The 16,016-nt window shown below is 44.9% G+C and overlaps 1 protein-coding gene across 1 annotated transcript in view; it reads right to left on the bottom strand.

The window, feature by feature from the left end:
* Positions 1–16,016, bottom strand: part of LOC126236049 (transcriptional regulator ERG homolog) — a 300,731-nt gene that overhangs the window by 86,090 nt on the left and 198,625 nt on the right. Inside the window, exons 4-5 of the mRNA XM_049945092.1 lie at positions 7,747–7,794; positions 370–559 (exon numbers count right to left, since the gene is read on the bottom strand). Coding sequence (XP_049801049.1) covers positions 370–559; positions 7,747–7,794 — 238 coding nt within the window. The remainder of the gene's footprint in view (positions 1–369; positions 560–7,746; positions 7,795–16,016) is intronic.

Genomic DNA, 16,016 nt, shown 5'->3' with positions numbered 1-16,016 from the left:
TATGGATAGACTCAGTAAGTGATAAAGTGGTACGACGTTGAACTGGGGAGAAAATGCCTTTATGGCTCAATTTGCCTGAAAGGAAGGATAATTTGATAGGAGGCATTCTGTGCCATGAGCCTGTTGTTGATTTGGTAATGGTTCGAAGGGTTGAGAGTAAAAATTATAGAGAGAGTCTATGGCACTAATATACTTGGGAGGTCTAAATGGAAGTTATGTAAATACGTAAGACTTGTACAATGTTGAGTTGCGACGAGAGCTGGGTCGAACCAGTCTTTGGACGGAAATCACAACAACAAAAACAAGAACAACAAGAGCAACAATGACAATAAACAACAACAAGAAGATTGGCGGCTTGCGGGTGCTGACCTGAGCGCGCGGCTCAGCTTGTCGTAGTTCATGTTGGGCTTGCTCTTGCGCTCGCCCCAGCGGCGCGCCACCTCGTCCGGGTCGGTCAGCTTGAACTCGCCGTTGGTGCCCTCCCACGTGATGCAGTTGGCGTTGCTCGAGTCGGACAGCAGCTCCAGCAGGAACTGCCACAGCTGGATCTGCCCGGAGCCTGCAACAGCGGCGAGCGCTCAAAGCTGCCGTCCAATGCCGCCACCTATTGGACTGTAAATTTATGGACAAACTGACACGTAAGTAAAAGAAAATATCAAGTTAAGGACTTATGATTTCGCATAACCTAGGCCTCTGCAATTTTTTTTTCCATTCATTCCTCCTTTTTCACCATTTCCTAATTTTTTTAATTTATTACTGTTTCAAGTAGATCTTCCCTATTGAATCCTAAATGCAGCTACTTACAAAAGTAAGGTACACTGTATTGTAATCCAGGATCGTTCAAATTAAAATAATGAAGTTATTTTCAGAAAGGAAAATGACCAATACAGCATAGTGAATACAGTAAAACGATATGAAATGAAATTAGTATTAAACCACCACAAACTACATTACAGAAAGTGAACCCCATCTATGTACTACTATTTTTTCTATGCTTCTATGCTGAATCCTGTTATCGTTTCGGGACTGTTTCGTAAAGACTTCGAGCTTCTTGTCGTGCATTGCAACTTAAATAACTCCTGAAGTATCTTATCCACATTGTCTCCGGCACTACAACCCTCTTTATAAATCCGTGTGGGTTGGTGCAGTTCTGATGCTGAACGCTACATATTATTTATAAAGTACTGAACAGATAAATACGTACTGATGACATTTAAATACAAGTTGACATGTGTCTAAGGCAGGACATCGGTAAAGGAAATTCCAGAGTGCAGTTCGTGCAGTTGTGCCATAGCTCTGGTCCTCTATCAAAATTATATCATATTCGCTTCCAACCAGGCGCTATGTTATCAGAAAATATTAAAGAATTATTTGTCGTGAAGGAATCAGACTGTTTTTTCATATTTTCTGCCTTGAAGTTAGTTTATTTATGCTGTATATATGCAGACTGAAGAGAGGAATGAAAATCTGTACGAAGGCCGGGATTGAACCCGGGTCCACGCTCAGTATACAGATGAACCACCCTGGCACAGTGGCTTTGCTACTCTTGAGTGCCTACCTCCTTAATCTAAATTCCCATTCATGCCTCAGCCCACTTGGTATTCCCCCTAAACTCGAACAGCTTACAGAGATTCTCCAAGTGTATTGGGACAGTACCTCAGTATCGAACGAAACGGGGAATCCTGCCTGAAACCCAGGCATAGGTCTGTAATCAAATGAAACTACAAGTATATGGTCCCAAAGACCCTTCCAAGTCTCAAACATCTATGATAGATACATGCAGACTGAAGCGACGATGAAAGATTTGTATCGAGGCCAGGATTTGAAGCCAAGTCTCCTGCTCACTAAGCAGATGTGCTAACCACTACGCCAGCCTGACACAGGTGCGTCGCACAAGTGTACGGACTACACTAGCACACCTCCCTCCTCAATCAAAATACCCATTCACGCCTCAGGCCATTTTATCTCGGAATTTAGATTGAGGAGCGAGCCTCGTTAGGGTAGTCCATGCAGTTGTGCGAAGCCACTATGTTTCAAATGGTTCAAATGGCTCTAAGCACTATGGCCGCACGGAGTGCCCGCGCGGTTAGAGGCGCCATGTCACGAATCGGGCGGCCACTCCAGCCGAAGGTTCGAGTCCTTCCTCGGGCATGGGTGTGTGTGTTGTCTTTAGCATAAGTTAGTTTAAGTAGGGAGTAAGTATAGGGACCGATGACCTCAGCAGTTTTGTCCCATAGGAATACACACACATTTGAAGCACTATGTGACTTAACATCTGAGGTCATCAGTCCCCTAGACTAAGAACAACTTAAACCTAATTAACCTAAGGACATCACACACATCCATGCCCGAGGCAGGATTCCAACCTGCGACCGTAGCAGCCGCGTAGTTCCGGACTGAAGGAAGCCACTACGTCTGCATATATACAATCACAGGTATTTGAAACTGGAAAAAGGTTTCTTGAACGATACAGTTTCATTTGATCGTCATAAAAAAGAGCAGCACCCAAAGGGACAAAGAGGATTTCAATCATTGTCAGCAGGCGTGTGGATGACAATACACATACGAAATGATTACACTTTCAGCTCTGTGAGACCAATATTTATTGTGCTACATGGCCATAAACGTACGTGTTAATGCAGCGTGGTGCCCCATGGTCCTGAAAACAAGCATCCAGACATCGCGCCATGGAATTGTCTCGGATGTAGTCCCCAACCCATGCTGCTTGCATCTGAGCCAGCAGTTCCCACAGACTGTTGGGTTCAGGTGGAGTCCTGATGGCATCCTCCGTGGCACTCTACACATTCTTTATTAGGGAGAGATCCGGTGATGTTGACCATGAGAGACTATCTGCAGCTGCAAAGCATGCTCGGATGGTGGCAGTGGTACGCGGACGAGAACTGTTCTGCTGAAATAGGGGATAAGTGTGGACATTCACGAACATTCAGAGCCAGCGGTTTCAAGACCTCCTCAGCATACCGTGTGGCTGTCGCGGAGCGAGTTAGAAACACTTATGGTGCTTGGGCACCATAGCATATCGCTCCCTACGTTATAACACTAGGATAACGGGACGTGTGAAGGAAATCCACTAACCCCTCCTCGTGTCGCCATCCATTGCCCCTCCAGACAGGGACCTGCCTCCAAGGCAAAAGCGGGACTCGTCACTAAAGATGGCCCGTTGCCGTTCTACTGAGTCCCATGTCCGCCGTTGCGGACACCAGGCGAGTGAGGCTCTACCGAGCGTGTCTGTGAGTGGCAGGCGTCGAAACGGTGAGCCCTGCGATATGCAGCAGCCCGCCAGTGGTACTAGTACTTATGAGATGTTGCACGGAAGGCGGGACATCCCAGTGAGTAGCCCCTGCCATTACCGTTGGATCTGTTTGCACATAGCAGGCAGTCCGTCAATTCTCTCTCCTTTTGGTTTATGTGTGTGTGTGTGTGTGTGCGTGTGTCAGACGTCCAAATCCTACACGTCATGCATGCATGTCTTCCTTGTATCTACTGGGTGATCAAAACGCCAGTATAAATTTGAAAACTTAATAAACCATGGAATAATGTAGATAGAGAGGTACAAATTGACACACATGCTTGGAATGACATGGGATTTTATTAGAACAAAAAAAAAAAAAACAAAGTTCACAAAATGTCTGACAGATGGCGCTGGACAGCAAAACGTCAGTGACTGCGCATGACAATCATGTATAAAAAGAGCTGTAATGAGGGAGAGAATCAGATGCGCCAACAGTCGCAGCATGTTGACGTTACCTGAAAAGGCACTTTTAGTGAAGCTGTTACGATCCTATCGTCATAGGAAGGGGATTCGAACGGGTAAAGGTCCGTAGACAAATGCAGCTGTGGCGAGAATGATTTCGAAGTTCGAAGCCACGGGTTGTCTAGACGATACACCCCATAGTGGCAGACCGAGCACAAGGCGTAATGCTGCTGAGACAGTTCAGGAAGAAATGGAGACTGTAGTGGGTTCGTCTATGCACGGGGAAGTCAGCGGTCGTCCAGTCGCACGTCGCTCCGACATTCCATACACTACTGTTTGGTTGGCACTTAGGCGTACCCTCCTATGCTATCCGTACAAAATCCATCGGCATCATGAACTGTTACCTGGCGATTTAGTGAAGCGGAGGGCATTTGTGGTGTGGTCGTTTCAAAAGATGGCGGAAGATAACGATTGGTTGAGTAACGTGTTGTGGACCGACGAAGCTCATTTCACGCTCTGAGGGTCTCTCAACGCCCACAGCTGCATAATTTGGGCTACCGAAAATCCTAGAACTGTCGTGGAAACTCCGTTGCACGAGGAGAAAGTCACGGTATGGGTTGGATTTACCACATCTACCGTTATCGGGTCTTTTTCCTCAGAGGAAATGCGTGATTCTGGTTTTGTAACTGCTACCGTGACGGGTGAGAGGTACGCCGATATGTTACAGAATCGCATCATCTCCAGCCTGGCTGATAAACAACTTCTGGAACGTACGATGCTTATGCAGGATGGCGCTCCACCCCATATTGCTAGACGCGTGAAAGATCTCTTGCGCGCGTCGTTTGGTGATGATCGTGTGCTCTGCCGCCACTTTCGTCATGCTTGGCCTCCCAGGTCTCCAGACCTCAGTCCGTGCGATTATTGGCTTTGGGGTTACCTGAAGTCGCAAGTGTAGCGTGATCGACCGACATCTGTAGGGATGCTGGAAGACAACATCCGACGCCAGTGCCTCACCGTAACTCCGGACATGCTTTACAGTGCTGTTCACAACATTATTCCTCGACTACAGCTATTGTTGAGGAATGTGGGGGACATATTGAGCATTTCCTGTAAAGAACATCATCTTTGCTTTCTCTTACTTTGTTATGCTAATTATTGCTATTCTGATCAGATGAAGCGCCATCTGTCGGACATTTTCTGAACATTTGTATTTTTTTGGTTCTAATAAAACCCCATGTCAATCCAAGCATGTGTATCAATTTGTACCTCTCTATCTACATTACTCCGTGATTTATTCAGTTTTCAAATTTATGCTGACTTTTTATCACCCAGTATTTACACCAACAACAGCCATTGGTGGTGTCTGTACGACCAGCATGGTGTGCGACACGACGATAGGTCCACCCAGCCACCCACAGCCCCATGATCCGGCCCCTCCGGGCGTCATCTAGCTGGATAACATGTTGTCAAAGATGTCGCCTGGATATAGTACACTTTCAGGTGTTGCTATTGTTGCTATCCACTGTCGTACTGCCTGACCTGCCGTTTGGGGCCCTGTTAAAAAACTGATGGGCACATCACGGCCCCACTCCATGAGCGCCAAACCGTCCGTACAAAAGTAATCACTGTCATAGCTGATGGTGTGCAAAATACCCACCCAGTTTCCACTGGATCGCCGGCCGTGGTGGACGAGCGGTTCTAGGCGCTTCAGTCCGGAACCGAGCTGCTGCTACGGTCGCAGGTTCGAATCCTGCCTCGGGCATGGATGTGTGTGATGTCCTTAGGTTAGTTAGGTTTAACTAGTTCTAAGTTCTAGGGGACTGATGACCTCAGATGTTAAGTCCCATAGTGCTCAGAGCCATTTGAACCATTCCCCCCCCCCCCCCCCCCCCACTGGATCAGTTTGGTGCTTCTGGGTGCAGCTAATTTTATGAATACAAGTGTGATTCTGACAGTGTGTTGTATGACATAACAGAATACTTTGTTGTCCCTTTTAGCTCACGTTAAAGATTTTAGGGCACCATTGTTTTGGCAACTTCTTGTCAGTTATAACGTGCTCCATTCAACCTGGGAAGTCTACCTCCATTTCTTTGTGACTAATGATACATGAATAAATTTACATTTAAAAATTACCCGAAGATCTTTTTTTTAATCTATGAAGCCTGGGCAACTGCACTAGCGGTACACGTTAATAAACGACGGTCCTAGCGCAAGAGCGATCGGCGTTACCATCGTACGACGAGAGGGTTCTGCGGTTCCACTGTTTCGTTAACTACTTAGGTGAGGCACGCTATGGATCACCTTAGGCCAAAACATAAGAAGATAAAACTCGCGATAAATCGAGAAGAGAAGCAGTTAACAACTTCTATTGTATACGCCTTATGTGACGTAAGTGATAAACCTGCTATGGAATCTCTTGTAGGCAACGAAACGGCTTGAGAACAGATGTGGTGCAGCGCCTTTCCGAATCTCTATGAGATTCATGGTAGATATCTGAGCAGCCGTCGATTCCTCCCCACGCGGCATCAGCGCGGGCGGGCACACTCATCGATGTCTCCACAGTCAGACGCCCCCGCAGTAAGGGGACGGTCGGTCAGGCTTCGGCGAGGACAATGGCTTCACGGGACCGGCAAAGAGGCTGTTGCTAAGCTAATGGACGGCGCGCCGGGAGCCGACAAAGCGACGCCCAGGCCAATGACTTTTTTCCCAACTTTTCCCTCCGCAACCCTCGCTTTCCGGCGACCCCTCGGGGCGGGCGCGGCGCACTCCCCTGCTGTCACGTTACTGTTTGACGCTATGATGGAGTGTAAAATAGCAGAAATGATTGATCTTTTACGTGGGCACAAATTCTTACTAGTCCCATCTACTTGCTACCCAAAAGGCGTGCCTGGAATATGTTCGCCACTGTTTGCTGGTATTTCTGTCCCTCAGTTTCTTCAGAGCCCCTCAAAAAATCGATATTTCCTAAACACCCTACAAAAGTTTTGCTTCTTATTATGCTAATCACTTCGAAACAGAGTGCTACAAATGAAAAACTTTTGTCGGAACGCGAAAGGAAAATTCGCTATGAATCCGTAAGGATAATTGCGTTTGAAGATTATGTCTTATATATAGCGCCTTCTTCGTATACGTTTGCCCGTTGGTTCCAATTTTCTCGCTTTCACCTTTTGAGCTGTGGTAGCGGCCGATGTCTTCAGTCTTGTTCCCTTCGCCGACACGGGTATACCTGATGACTTTCATCTTCACAAGGAAAAAGTCAGAAACTGACAAATTCAGTGGCGTCTTTGGTCATGAAAATATCACAGCTTTCTGAGACGGGAAGGTTACCAGACCTGTTTTGCACAGCTACCAGTAAGTGATTTTTCGGTCTGTACTTGTAGCATTGCACCATCTTGTTGAACCACTCTTTGTAAAGTTTAGAAACTTGTGCAGCGCACATGCAGAAAACGAATACATAATTTAATCGTAATAATTGAAAATCATTCTCATTGTGATCTCTTCGTGCCTGAAAAAGTGGAGCCCAGGTACCGCGTGAGACGAAACGACACAGTATTATGTCACTTTGCAGCTCTGTAGAGAGCGTTAATAAACTCCATGGAGGTTGCTCATTTTCGTAACGAAAATTTTGTCCGTTCTCGTAACATGAGATAAAAATGATTTCCCTAACACCGACGACTCTTCCAGAAATCATTTCCCGCGTTTGTAATAATAATTGTCTGTTGGCAGAAAGCTCAGTATTACCGATGAACGTCGTTTGTCACTTCTTGTACGACCTTCGGCTTCTACTGATAGAAGTTCATTCTAATACCCGAAACGCGGAAGAAGTGTGTCTCATGGCAGATGCTTGCTTAAAACTTGGACACTGTGCCCTGTTTAAAATGTGAAAGCCAACGGTCATAATATTTTGCTGATTACATGCACTTCTGGGTCGCAGAACCTAACCCACGCACCTTGTACGCTTCGTAAAATTTTCATTCCTTGCATCTGCATGAAGAGATAGGACTGGTAGTTGTGTTAGCATCAAACTGGCTTACCTGAACTGGCGAGGCGGCTGCTTGTAGGCCCGAACATCTGATACGGGTCTGCAAAAGAAGGAGACAGTAGCTATTAGTGCCTCATTAGGGTTAAACATGATACGTACTAAAGTTCAGGGAATTTGAGAAAATTTGTTACCTTGATAAGTTAAATTTTCCTCATCAAGTTGTTCATAGCGACAAGTTAAAAATATGTACCACGACTCAGACTCTGTGATGTTCTCTCTTTGAATGGCATCACATGTAAGCCCCTCACAGACCTGCCTCCACGATGCTCTGTTTTGGGTAGGGTAACTTGCTTGCTCCAAGCCCATTCCGGTCAGGCTCTTAATTTAGTCTGTCCACCGAAGTGGCGCGCGTGCGTCATTTAGGTTTTCAGTGGTCGACTTTTGCTCTATAACTGTTCTTTCCATTGCCTCTTGCCTTCTGACAATGTGATGTCAATATTTTAACTGATTTTGGTTGACAAGAGTCGATGTCTTGTCCTGATGTTGAGCTACCTCGGGGTCGATTCATCAGTTCGACGTGCTGTCCATGATGTTCGAAGTAATATTCTATAGCACGACATTTCCATAGCATCAGTCCTGCAACCATCCGCTTTTTTCATCGTCCAAGTTTCTGCTGCATAGGTCACGATACGGAAGATTAGAGTTCGGACGAGGGTGAACTTTGTTTTGACAGTGATTGATGAGCCCTTCCAGATGCGAGGAAGTTTTTCTGTAGAATTTGTCGCAATCGAAATTCACCAATGTATCTCAAGTTCGCAATCTCCAGCATCAGAAAATCTTGTGATGTTAGGTCTGTTGTCATTATGGCAAACTGCAGTTATCACTTTGGTCTTTGTGTAGTTGATTTCAAGACCATATTCTCTGTTTTGTTCGGTAAACTTTCGCATGATGGTTTCCAGTTGATGCTCGTCTGTTGCAATTATTAGCGTCATCTGCATACCTGAGATGTTAATTTTTCTGCCATATACAACGATGCTGTCATACCAGTCTTCGAGAACCAGCCCGACAACGTTTTCATTAAATGCACTGAACAATACTGGAGAGGAATGCAACCTTGTCTCACGTTAGCATTGGTAGAAAAGATGTCTCTTGCTTTCCCTCTACCTCCAGCCTTTCATATCTATCTATTAATCCCAATCACAACTGTTATTTATTTGATTTGTGTGTAATTTTACTGAAGTAGCCAATATGATTATTTTAAGTTTGTAACATTTCACCTGACTGTATAAACAAACATGAAATTTAAGCTATTTTAACATTTCACCTGCTTGTATAAACGAGTATGAAGTTTAACCTATTTTAACTTGTCAGAATCGGATTTATATAATACCTGAAGTATGTATTCCAACACATGTATTCGACACCTCAAAACAAACACCTCGAAAGCTTTTCAAGAAAATTATTCTGTAACAATGTTGTTCGGATGTATATTCTTTGTACTTTGCGATAATGTTATCGCTTCTGTTATACGATCCTTGCACCCAGTAGTTTCCAGACGCCATAATTGTTTACGAAGTATGACAGTATACGTGTAATGTGTTACGACAGCGAAAGGAACCTATGGCCACTGGAGGTACTCTATTTTACGTATTTTATGTTTACCGTTAGATATACGTATAATTTTTTGTCAAAAGAAACCCAAAACCGTGTTCTGAAATAGTGTTTTTTTCCACTAGGCACTGCCACAAGTTCATCCAAAATATCGTAACACAGCACAAATGTCTTACTAAAAAATGTAAATCAACCTGATAATGAAGGTTTAAACCTTTGAAACGCGTCGTGGAGGTAAATAAACAGTGACTGGTAACAGAAAACTTGTTGTTTCATTTAATCTGCACTTATACCTGTTGCAACCTGTGTAGATGAAGAACAATAGAGGGCCTAGGCGAACGACAGACATCAGTTCCGTCAGCTACCGGCAATTACTGCGAATTTTGACCTTTCTGACAGGAAATCACGAATCCAGTAGCACAACTAAGACGATACTCCATAATTGCGGAATTAGACTAGAATTGACTTGTGCCGGACGGTGACGAAAGCCTTCTAGAAACCTACAAATGTGACATCGACCTGAGAACCGCTGTCGATAGTACTCGTTACTTAGTGCGGACGAAGAGTTAGTTCTGATTCACAAGTACGATATACAGTGTGGTCCATTTCTAGTGACCGGGTCAAATATCTCACGAAATAAGCATCAAACGAAAAAACTACAAAGAACGAAACTCGTCTGGCTTGAAGGGGGAAACCAGATGGCGCTGTTGTTGGCCCGCTAGATGGCGCTACCGTAGGTTCAAATGGTTCAAATGGCTCTGAGCACTATGGGACTTAACTGCTGTGGTCATCAGTCCCCTAGAACTTAGAACTACTTAAACCTAACTAACCTAAAGACATCACACACATCCATGCCCGAGGCAGGATTCGAACCTGCGACCGTAGCGGTCACGCGGTTCCAGACTGTAGCGCCTAGAACCGCACGGCCACTCCGGCCGGCACTACCGTAGGTCAAACGGATATCAACTGCGTTAATTTAAACAGGAACCCCCACTTTTTATTACATATTCGTGTAGTACGTAAAGAAATTTGAATGTTTTAGTTGGGCCACTTTTTTCGCTTTGTGATAGATGGCGCTGTAATAGTCACAAGCGTATAAGTACGTGGTATGACGTAACATGCGGGCGGTATTTGCTTCGTGATACATTACCCGTGTTAAAATGGTCCGTTTACCAATTGAGGAAAAGGTCGATATCGAGTTGATATATGGCAGTTGTGATCAAAATGCCCAACGGGCAGGATACTTACGTTATTTAAGGGAACAGGAAGTGTTTAGCCACAAGTGAAACGTCAACCACGACCTGCAACAAATGATGATGCCCAAGTAGGTGTTTTGGCTGCTGTAGCGGCTAATCCGCACATTATTTGCAGACAAATTGCGCGAGAATGTGGAATCTCAAAAACGTCGGTGTTGAGAGTGCTACATCTACATCGACTGCACCCGTACCATATTTCTACGCACCAGGAACTGTATGGCGACGACTTTGAACTTCGTGTACAGCTCTGTCACTGGGCACAAGAGAAATTAAGGGACGATGACAGATTTTTTGCATGCGTTCTATTTAGCGATGAAGCGTCATTCACCAACAGCGGCAACGTAAACCGGCATAATATGCACTATTAGGCAACGGAAAATTCATGATGGCTGAGACAAGTGGAACATCAATGACCTTGGCGGGTTAATGTATGGTTCGGCATTACGGGAGGAAGGATAATTGACTCCCATCTTATCGATGGCAATCTAAATGGTGCAATGTATTCTGATTTCCTACTTAATGTTCTACCGATGTTACTACAAGATGTTTCACTGCATGACAGAATGGCGATGTACTTCCAACATGATGGATGTCCAGCACATAGCTCGCATACGGTTGAAGAGGTATTGAGTAGCATATTTCATGACAGATGGATTGGTCGTCGAAGCACCATACCATGGCGGCACGTTCACCGGATCTGACGTCCCCGGATTTCTTTCTGTGGGGAAAGTTGAAGAATATTTGCTATCGTGATCCACCGTCAATGCCTGACAAAATGCGTCAGCGCATTATCAATGCATGTGCGAACATTACGCAAGGCGAACTACACGCTGTTGAGAGGAATGTCGTTACACGTATTTCCAAATGCATTGAGGTTGACGGACATCATTTTGAGCATTTTTTTTTTTTATTGCTTTTACGACCCTATTGGATCACTTTAGTTCAAATCTTGTAGTCGTCCTTAGCCGTTTCATTTGTTTGGCTGTTTCTTCTTTCTTGAGCATTTATTGCATTAACGTGGTATTTACAGGTAATCACGCTGTAATAGCATGAGTTTTTAGAAATGATAAGTTCACAAAGGTACATGTATCACATTGGAACAACCGAAATAAAATGTTCGAATGTACCTACGTTCTGTATTTTAATTTACAAATCCTACCTGTTACCAACTGTTCGTCTAAAATTGTGAGCCATATGTTTGTAACTATTACAGCGGCATGTATCACAAAGCGAAAACAAGTGGTCCAACTAAAACATTCATATTTCTTTACGTACTACACGAACATGTAATTAAAAAATGGGGGTTCCTATTTTTAAAAAAACGCAGTTGATATCCGTTTGACCTACGGTAGCGCCATCTAGCGGGCCAACCACAGCGCCATCTGGTTTCCCCCTTCAAGCTAGACATGTTTCGTTCCTTGTAGTTTTTTCGTTTGACGCTTATTTCGTGAGATATTTGGCCCGGTCACGATCAATGGACTACCCTGTATACGAAGCAGTTACTGTGGTTTTGACGGCTGAATAAACATTTCTAACTCAGTGATTACGTGTGTGTGTGTGTGTGTGTGAAAGTGTAAGTGGGTGTCCGGCGGCTGGCGGCCCACGTACGCGGGGCTCACATGTGGTTGCGGCGAGCGGGCGGGCGGAAGGCGGGCGACAGCCAGTGTCTCCGCACGTCAGACGCACGCGTCGTCGGCAAACACGCAGAGTGCCGCCTCCGTATGCTAAGCGAGCCAACAGCAGCGGGGCTGCGAGCGTCACGTCGCCTTACTCGACACGCGGAGACGCGGCCTCCGAAAAATACTCCAGCGTTCTGCTTTCTAATTTTCCAGGCAAGTGAATTGGTGCTTCGTTGAACTTCTTTATTCTGTAACGTCTTTCAGTTATCACGGCAGGACGCAAAATTTCACTGAACCGACCTTTCCGCTCAAAAATGGTCCTGTGATAGTGTTCGTCACTCTAACAATGGATAAATAGTATGTGTGGTCATACGGCGCAGAAACGTTTAGCGTAACTGTGAGAGTGATCAAGCGGGGAACGGACAAAGAAATGTAACCTGTGATGAGATGAAAAATAAAGAACCAGGAATGCTGGTAGCACTTGATTGGAAAAAACCTTAAACAATTACGATTTTTCACTTTAAAAATGTATCAAGGAGCGTTTTAAATCCAGACAAGTGCGTCACATCTCCAAAATTATAGAAGTTTGTCTTCATACACATTTAGACACTGATCAGCCATAACATTACGACCATCTCATTAATGGCGTGTTGGTCCACCTCTGGAGCGCAGCATAGCAGCGATTGTGCTTGCCACGGATCCCAGAAGTACCTGCTACAAGTCCGGTACTGGCATCAGATGTCTATACACGTATCACGCGATTTCTCTGAAATACGCCCGGTGGTTTCTTGGCACGTAGGTGGCGTCTAGTAGCGCCAGGTAAGTATCCTCGCGTTCAGATCAGGAGAATTTTATGATCAAGATGTCAACATCAGCTCACTATCAAGCAAATCAAAGCACTGAAGTATGATTCTGGCCTTATGACACGCACAGTTATTCTGCTGGAAGGTGTAATGCCCCCCGCGGAAGACAGTAAGCATGAAGACTAGCGTGGTCCGCAACAGTGTTCACGTAATCTACCTCAGCTCTCATGGAAGCCCATGAGAATGTCCCGTGGCGCGGTACATCTTTCGAGCATTGGTTCGACTGGATGACGGAGTAACCGGACTCGATCATCGACCTGGTGTATCAAAGAAGGTGTATAAGTGTAACTTAAGTGAAACAAAGTATAATCAGTTATGTGACCGCAGAGTTTTAAAATAATAGAGCATAATCGGCAAAATCTTTTCGATTTCTACGTTTGTTTGCATGGAAATCTTCCACAGTGGCTGTTAAAATCAGTTTATTATTGGTTTCTCGTCTTGAGCTGATTGCAGTTAAATTAAAGAGAATGGTGTAATTCTCTTTAATTAAACTGCAGTCAGCTCAATACGGAAAACCAACAATAAATGATTTTGACAGCTGCTGCGGGAGATGACCATGCAAACAAACGTATTATGGAGGCCTTGTCTTGCATTTGCAAATGGCCTCTACCTGAAGTTTGGAAGGATACATCTCAATCTGCGTGGTGCAATTCTGTTTAATTAAATTGCAATAAGCTCAAATGATTTTTTTTTATTTCCATTTTTTTTCCATTAGGCTTGAAGCAATCTATCTACGCTAGAGATGTTGAACATGTAACACGCACATCGGAGCGCAGAATGGGAAAGTATTTTCATTTCCCATTCTAGTGTTACTTCGTGACCGGCGGATTGAAGGCTGGCGGCATTCTAAGTATGAAAAACTTTGGTCAGCATGCTTCGACAGCTAGAGATGACATTCAGTTTAGTTGCAGATTCTTGAATTTTTGGGATGGAGTGTGCGCAGCGGCTGAGTATAGTTAGTACGTATTTAGACGAATTTTGGAGCTTCAGTGTTGTACGCTACATGATCAAAAGCATCTGGACACCACTATGTAAAGCAAAATTGGCCACCAGATGTCACCAGAGGTGGACCTGCCAGTGTCGAAGGAGGCGGGAGTTATAATGTTGTCAGCAGTAAAGCAGTAAGAGTTGAACAGTTCGGTAAGGAAACCTCATCGACTTCGAATGTGGATTGGTCATTAGATGTCACCGAGTAACACATCCATCAGGGACATTTCAACCTCACTAAAACTGCCCAAGTCGAGTGTCGGTTATGTGAAGTGGAAGCACGAAGGAACAACCACAGCTAAACCAAGACCAGGAAGACCTTATATGCACACCGAAAGGGACCGTCGAACACTGCGGAGGATGGTTGTAAAACATCGTATGAAATTCACGAAAGGAATCTCTCGTGAGCTCCAAAGTGCTGTTAGCAGCGCTGCTAGCACAATCATTGCGCGTAGAGAGATAAAAAGAAGGGGCTTCAAGAGTAGGGCAGCTCCTCACAAGCCACATATTTATGTTGTGAGTGCCAAACGATGCTTGAGATGATGGCAACAGCGGCGCCACTGGACGGTGAATGGGTGTAAACGAGAGACTGGAAGTGATGGATTACTCTATACCCTATGGCAAAAAGCGCAAGAGTTTTTCGGCAAATTACTGGAGAACATTACTTGTCATCACATGTAGTGCCAGCAGTGAAGTACGGAGGAGGTGGTGTGTTTTTCGTAGTTGAGATATGGTCCTTCCATTACGCTTAAGAAACCGCTAAATGCGGTTGGATACGAACACATTTTCAGCTCTGTGTACTGTGGTCGGTAGAGGAATAGTTGGGAGACAATGATTGTATCAGCGTGACAATGCACCGTGTTATGAAGTAGCACTTGTAATGCAGTTGTTTGTAGACAATAAGATTCCTGAAATGGTCTGGCATATCCAGAGTCTCGGGTTGAGCCCAATGGAATACCTCTGGAAAGAGTTGGAACGTCGACTCCGCTCCAGACCTCAATGTCCGGCATCATTTTGTTATCTGGTTTCGGCTCCCATTCCTCAACCAGAATTCAGGTACCTCATTGAAAACGTCCCCAGCAGAAATCAAGCCATCACAGAACCCAAGGGTGGAGACGCTCAGTACTTATGTCGACTGACAGGTGTCCGCATACTTCTGATCACATAGTATATTTCGTGGTGGTAAGAATAGTTTTTTCCAAACATTTTTTATCGGGCTCTGTAAATGCAATGTTTTACCGAAACTGAACGATATGCACGGCAATAAATACCATTCATAGTACAGGGTGAGTCAAAAAGGACTTCACAACTTTGGAATGATATAGAAATTTATTGAGATAACTAACAGAATCAGTAGATGTGTCATTTTGTAGCGTACAACCTCAAGTTTGATTCACGTAGTGTATCAGTACCCATTCCGCTAGCAGAAGCGGCAGCATAGTGGGCAGTTAAAATACCTACTTTCACTGGTGCGAAGAGTGCTCGTTGTGTGTTTTGCTTTCATGAAACGAAATCCGAAGCAATTGTTCTGCGTAAGCAGAATATGGGGCAGGCAAAATCCACATGCAAACCTGGAACACGTTCGTGACAGTCCCAAAGTTAAGGCGTTTTGTGCCCTTAGAAAATTTTTGGACAAAACTTTTTAATTCCCCATATCGATGAAGATGACCGAGATGGGATGGCTTACTATCTGCGAGATGGTGCACCACATCATTTCCTCACGGAAGTTCGAGATGTCGTCGACAGTCGCTGTCCCAGGTCAATGGATCGGCCATGTAGGGCCAATCGCATGGCTACCTCGCTTCCCAGACTTGATACCACTGGATTTTTTTCTCTGGGATTTCATTAAAGATCGTGTGTATGTTCTGTGGTGTCACCGCCAGACACCACACTTGCTAGGTGGTAGCCTTTAAATCGGCCGCGGTCCGTTAGTATACGTCGGACCCGCGTGTCGCCACTATCAGTGATTGCATATCGAGCGCCGCC

This window comes from Schistocerca nitens, chromosome 1, assembly GCF_023898315.1.
Source record: "Schistocerca nitens isolate TAMUIC-IGC-003100 chromosome 1, iqSchNite1.1, whole genome shotgun sequence".
In the NCBI taxonomy this organism is placed as follows: domain Eukaryota; kingdom Metazoa; phylum Arthropoda; class Insecta; order Orthoptera; family Acrididae; genus Schistocerca; species Schistocerca nitens.
The sequence above is the reverse complement of the archived record's forward strand: the minus strand, read 5'-3'. Positions and strand labels throughout refer to the sequence as shown.